This window comes from Platichthys flesus, chromosome 6 (genome assembly GCF_949316205.1).
Source record: "Platichthys flesus chromosome 6, fPlaFle2.1, whole genome shotgun sequence".
In the NCBI taxonomy this organism is placed as follows: Eukaryota; Metazoa; Chordata; class Actinopteri; order Pleuronectiformes; family Pleuronectidae; genus Platichthys; species Platichthys flesus.
Window position 1 is genome coordinate 17,270,145 of NC_084950.1, and position 5,443 is coordinate 17,275,587.

At 37.8% G+C, this 5,443-nt stretch overlaps 1 protein-coding gene across 1 annotated transcript; it reads right to left on the bottom strand.

Annotated features, from left to right (window-relative positions):
- Positions 1-818: 818 nt before the first annotated feature.
- dnajb9a (DnaJ heat shock protein family (Hsp40) member B9a) lies at positions 819-4,417 on the bottom strand. Its single transcript, XM_062390824.1, has 3 exons — positions 4,269-4,417; positions 3,455-3,685; positions 819-2,918 (listed from the first exon to the last, which is right to left on the bottom strand). The coding sequence occupies exons 2-3, from the start codon at positions 3,669-3,671 to the stop codon at positions 2,485-2,487; spliced, it is 651 nt and encodes a 216-aa protein (XP_062246808.1). The 5' UTR covers positions 3,672-3,685; positions 4,269-4,417; the 3' UTR covers positions 819-2,484.
- Positions 4,418-5,443: the final 1,026 nt, after the last annotated feature.

Sequence of the window (5,443 nt, forward strand, 5' to 3'; positions counted from 1 at the left end):
GAACACGTTCCGGGGGTCTCGAGGGGGCCCTGTTGAGCCCATTGAAAATTCCTCCAGAATACGTAATTTTTCACCACTTTCTAATTTTCTGCAAATTTTGGTAAGAATTTGAGCATGTCAAAGCCTTCAAAAAGACAATTAATTAGCCTGAATTATAATCCTTACAATTTCAATAGGGCTTCACTGTCTGCCAGTGCTCAGGCCCTAAATACATTAGTTCTCGATTTTGTTATAATGTATGTGAATTTGTAAACAATGACATTTTCCCAGGATCAGAATGATATTAACCAGATAGTCATCTTTGCAATTTTCAATGACAAGTCCATAAATAGGGAACAAGGTCTCATGCTGGAACATCTTGGTGGGCCATAAAATACTCAGAATAAGTAATACAAGTAATCAAGCTTTAACAATATGGCAAATATAAAAATAAAAAAATGACAGGTGGAGATGGTGCCAATAACTTGATTATAATATATATTTAAAGATATGTGTCCAACTGTTTGTGTCTGTTAAGACAACTCGGAACATATTTGGTGAAATTTGAGGAAGAATTGCACCCTAGTGTTTCCATACTGTTTCAGATTGATCAGAAGCAGAACTCTGTCTCTAGAGTTCCTTCATTAGCTCGACAGAACAGCCTGTCCTCTTTGTGCAGTAAGCTCTGCTTATATCTGCCCTGTGGTCATTCTCTGTACAATGTCAGTGTCTTTCTCAGGTTGGTATAAATGACGGATTCCCTTCCTCCATAATATGAACAAGCACAACATTGTCATTCTTTGGTAACAAAAGACACAGGAAGGAATCTCAATTTGTTCTCTACCTTTTATTTCTAGAAACACATTCTTTGAAAAACAAACATAAAACTGGAAATGTAAAGTGCTATTGGACATTTTACAACAATGATATGAATATAAGCAATAAATATTTCACAGCACAATGTAAAAGGTGCATGTTCCGTGACTGAGGTAACACAAGTGATGGGAAATGTGAATTTATTGAGTGTTTCATCATGTGCAGAGCATCAATTCATTTAGGCACATATACTGTTTATAAGTATTTCTTCAGCTTTGCACTGCAGCGTTCTTAACACTTGATCTTAATCTAAACATACATATTTCACACTGCAAAATACCAATTGCAATTAAAATGGACAGCTATATTCAGCACTGCACAGTCTTAAACTTTTTTTGAAAATACAAAATCTACTGATTAATGAGTCCCAAAACCCAAGGTTCATACTCTGATTTACAGTTTAAGTGGCTCAATAACTATATTTTAGGAGTTGTGGTTCAGTTTCATGAAATTTTTAAAGTAAAGAGCAGATTAAGTTAAATGTAGAAATTAAACCTGTGACTTTACTGTACTAAAGGTGGCCTCAGTAAAAATATCCCTCGACACTCAGCCGTACACAAAATAAAGTATCAAGGCAGATGGAGCAATTAATGCAGGTTAACAAGAATTAGTATCCATGCAGAATTTGAATGAAATTTGCTAATTTTCTCAGAATAGTGTTTATTCTCTCTTATTATTTTTGAATCTACAGCTTTTGTGGTTCTTTACTTTCAGCGTGTGTTACATTGAAAATTATAGACAACACTTCGCTAGTATAATCCAACACATTGGTCTCAAACATTACATTCAAGTTGATTTTAAAACTCGCTAAAAATGTTTCTCCAAAATACAACATTTGAAGCTTCACACTTTTAATTGAATTGCAGGGCTGTCTGGGCCATATCCACTACATTCTCCGACATTTTGGTAGACACATAACTTCTCTTCCCTATTATATCTTACGATTTGGGGATATTTATAATTCTTTATAATTATACAATAATACATGGTGTTCAAAAGTTAGACTGGCACTTTTGAGTAATGTGTTCCACCAAGATGTAGTACAAATCCTAAAACACAGACTGAACACAGCAACATGTGCAGGGTCCCAGGTTGTTGTTGACATTGCTCCCCATTTCACAACCATAAGCAAAACTCTGCTAGAAGCTATTGTCTCTGCCCTCAGCTGTGATTTGAGACTAACAATAGCAGAACCTACACAAAAGAAAACAAAAACTCTACAAAACTGAGTGGTAGGTGAGCTACGTGAGAACAACACACATGTTTGTGCACCTGGACTGATTTTATGTATTAAAACAGTAAAATGAACAATGTTTCGAAGTTCAACTATCAAAAGAAGATACTTGAAGTACAGGTTACTTCAACAAGAACTGGAAAAGTACTACAATCATTTCAAAGTTCAGGGGCACACAGGAAAAAGCCTGAAGTCAAAAGAAAGCTTATTTATATTTGGACCAAAGCTTGTTAAACTGGTTAGTCAGTGCTTGTCATTCATTCTGTACCGGATCGTCAGCTCAAACGTCACAGTTCACAGTTCCTGAACCAAGTGGCTTTCAGTGACCTAATCAATGCAACAGTATTGCATTCCCGTAAGGCAATTTTAAGTCATGTATCACTTTACTTTGTATCTCAAGGTGCAGTGCAGTCTGTGTACGTGGTCACCATGTTTCCTCTGCGTTGCGTCACTGTTCTGCAGTGTTGTTTTGATGCACCATGAAACCGGTTTTCAGACTGCTTGTTGTGTCTGTCAAAAGTAAACATTCTCTCTATGTCTTCAAACATGTCATCAAAGATACCTCCTGCTCCAAAGCCTCCTTGAGAGTGTCTCTTGTGTCTGCTGTGGGACTCCTTGTGGGACCTGGAGTGCTCATCAAAGTGTCTTCGGTGACGGGCGTGTCTGTTCTGGCTGTATATGTCAGAGTCTTTGAATATGTCATCAAAGCTGAAAGGCTGGTGGGCTCCCTCTCTGTGTCTGCGTCGAGTCTCCCCGGTGAAGTAGGCAGAGGTGTCGCCAAACGGGTTATAGTCTCTTCTTCTGGTTTCATCTGATAAAGTTTCATAAGCTGTACGTGAGAACAGGAGAAAATATTTATTCAAGGAAAGAGACATTTAGCACCGTATCTGAAGGTTTGGCAACAATGACAACTGGGTTGAAGGAAGCCCAAACATCAAAATCTGAATATAAATTGAAACAGATAAACAATATTTGAATCTGCATGGTGGAAAATATATGTTAGAACCAGTTGACTTGTGTACAAACTCCCATAATGTGAACTTGCTGCTGCTGTTGGTCATTAGTGTTTCCAATGTGCTGCATATTATCTTTCTTTACAATCTACTGTTCTGTACATTCCGGGCCATTCACCACTATAGTTTATGTACTTTTGTACCATTTTAAATAATTTGTTTATTTGTGTTATTCTTCTTGTTATCCTCTAGCTGTATGTATATTTCTATGTCAGTACACTAAGAACAATTCAAAACTAGAATTACATTTCTTGTACATATACTTGGCCAATAAAGCAGAGATTCTGATTCTGATAACAATTAACCTATCATGCCCCCCCCCCCAAAAAAAAAGAGAACAAACCAACTGTACCTTCAGCAATCTCCCTAAATGTCACTTCCGCATCCGGGCGCTTGTTCTTATCGGGGTGGTATTTCATTGCAAGCCTGTGGAAGGCCTTTTTTATCTGTCTCTCAGTGGCGTCTTTGGGCACTCCTAATATATCATAGTAGTCCTTCTTGGCAAGTATGATCTCTGTTATCATGAGGATGCACACTGCCAATGTTATGGCAGACTGTGAAGCTGCCATGGCTCTGATGTCACCTGGAAAATGAGAATGAGAGAAATGTTTTAACCTGTCAGAGAGTACATTTTAGATCCATGCAACAAAGCTTATGAGTGTTAATTGGCTGGAGAGCAACAATGCACCACGTCTGTGGCTGTCTTAGCGACACAATACTGCAGATGTTTAACTCAGCTTTTGAATTGGCAGTTTAAAAAATGTTTATTGCCAAAGAACTAACTGATACTCTGAGTACAGTCTTGGAGATCTTGCCTATAAATAGACACCAAGATCATGCAAATGGAGATAACAGATTTATTTTGAGTCCAACCGCTCTCCCAGACCTAACAAACTATCTAATAAACTTTCATAAACCAATATGTAATTATATACATTTAATAATAAAACACTTTTTGTTTATAATAACGAACAAACAGTGTGGCATCTAAGGCAGCTGCCTCCAAACAATAACCAAGGCAGATCAAGGGAGGAATTTGAGTTTGCCCTGACTGGGGTCCACACATCTCCTATAAGTCGATGCTAACGTTATGCTCTGTCATGACATCATCTCTGACGGTGGCTAACAGCTGCAGCTCAAACATGCTCCTTCCTTATACCACCTACCTGTGTCAGGTTTGACAGGAGAGCTGGTTGTGTTGCACTCACAATGTCTATGAGCGGTTCAACCAGAGTTAAACATGACGCTGTGAACTTGTGCTGCTCATCGTGAGACGCTAGTTAGCAGCAGCAGCATCGTTTCCATGTCTTCTTCTTCGATCTCCTCCTTGTATCAGGGCAAGCAATGTATGTTGATGTATTTCTGCCATCTGTCGGTCAACGCAGGTAATACTTATCGTCCTCCGAGTGTTACAGTTTTTTAACTGCAAAAAATAAATACGATCTAATACTACAGTCAACAAAATGAAGGTTGTAGCTGTTTCTTTGTAAGCGTTGCCCTGAGGGCTGTGATTGATTAAGTTGGATGTCTCCATTTTCTCAGAGGTTTAGATAAGATGCCAGTCCCTCATTCAAGTACAGATATTTATTTTTTTCCCATTCAACGTATATTGATTGGTTTTATCTTTATAACACTTTTTGAATGTAAGTGATCAACAAAACCAAATCTCTTAATAGTTGGAGGTTTTAAGCAGCTCATCAAAACTACCTTAGTTCTGTAAAAACAAGAGAAGTTATAAATAATATATGTTTTACATAATAAGTCCTCGTCCTCAGTGAAACGGATGATAATTATTTTTGTTTCACTCTGGTTTTGTTTGTCTTTAAATAAAGTATATGGTGTGTTGTTATATAACCATGTAGTTCTGTTCACATTAATAAGTATTGTTTTTTATTATTATTCTATATATATATAATATTCAAACAGTGAATAAAGGTTTCAGAGGCATAATAATAATTTTGAAATGTTCATAGTAATTATGTGATTATAACAGTTTGTTTTGTATGTGTCGCCTGCATAGGCTGAATAGGTCGCAAGTCAAAGTGCACATGTAGCGCCTCATGACAAAGTGCACATGTAGCGCCTCATTTGTTGTTTTCTGAGTCCCGTCGGACGTGTAGAGGGGTGGGCACCCATTCTTACTTTTGGATTTAGACACCGCCTGTCTGGATGAATATCGGTGTACGCCGGATATAAATAACATCTCCCATGCCACAGACAACCGTCAGCTATCCTCAACCAATCAACAGACACAATTTAAGGGGCTGAATGCTAGCTAGCCAATAGCAGAGCACATACGACGTCATGTGACCATTGTTTTTCTCTTGACCGACGTTGTGAT

What these genes read in the sequence shown, in the direction of transcription:
- dnajb9a (XM_062390824.1), bottom strand. Translation starts at nt 3,671, where the DNA reads ATGGCAGCTTCACAGTCTGCCATAACATTGGCAGTGTGCATCCTCATG. An exon ending in ATTTAGGGAGATTGCTGAAG is followed by an intron (nt 2,919 to 3,454) that starts GTACAGTTGGTT and finishes TCTCACGTACAG; the next exon opens with CTTATGAAACTTTATCAGAT.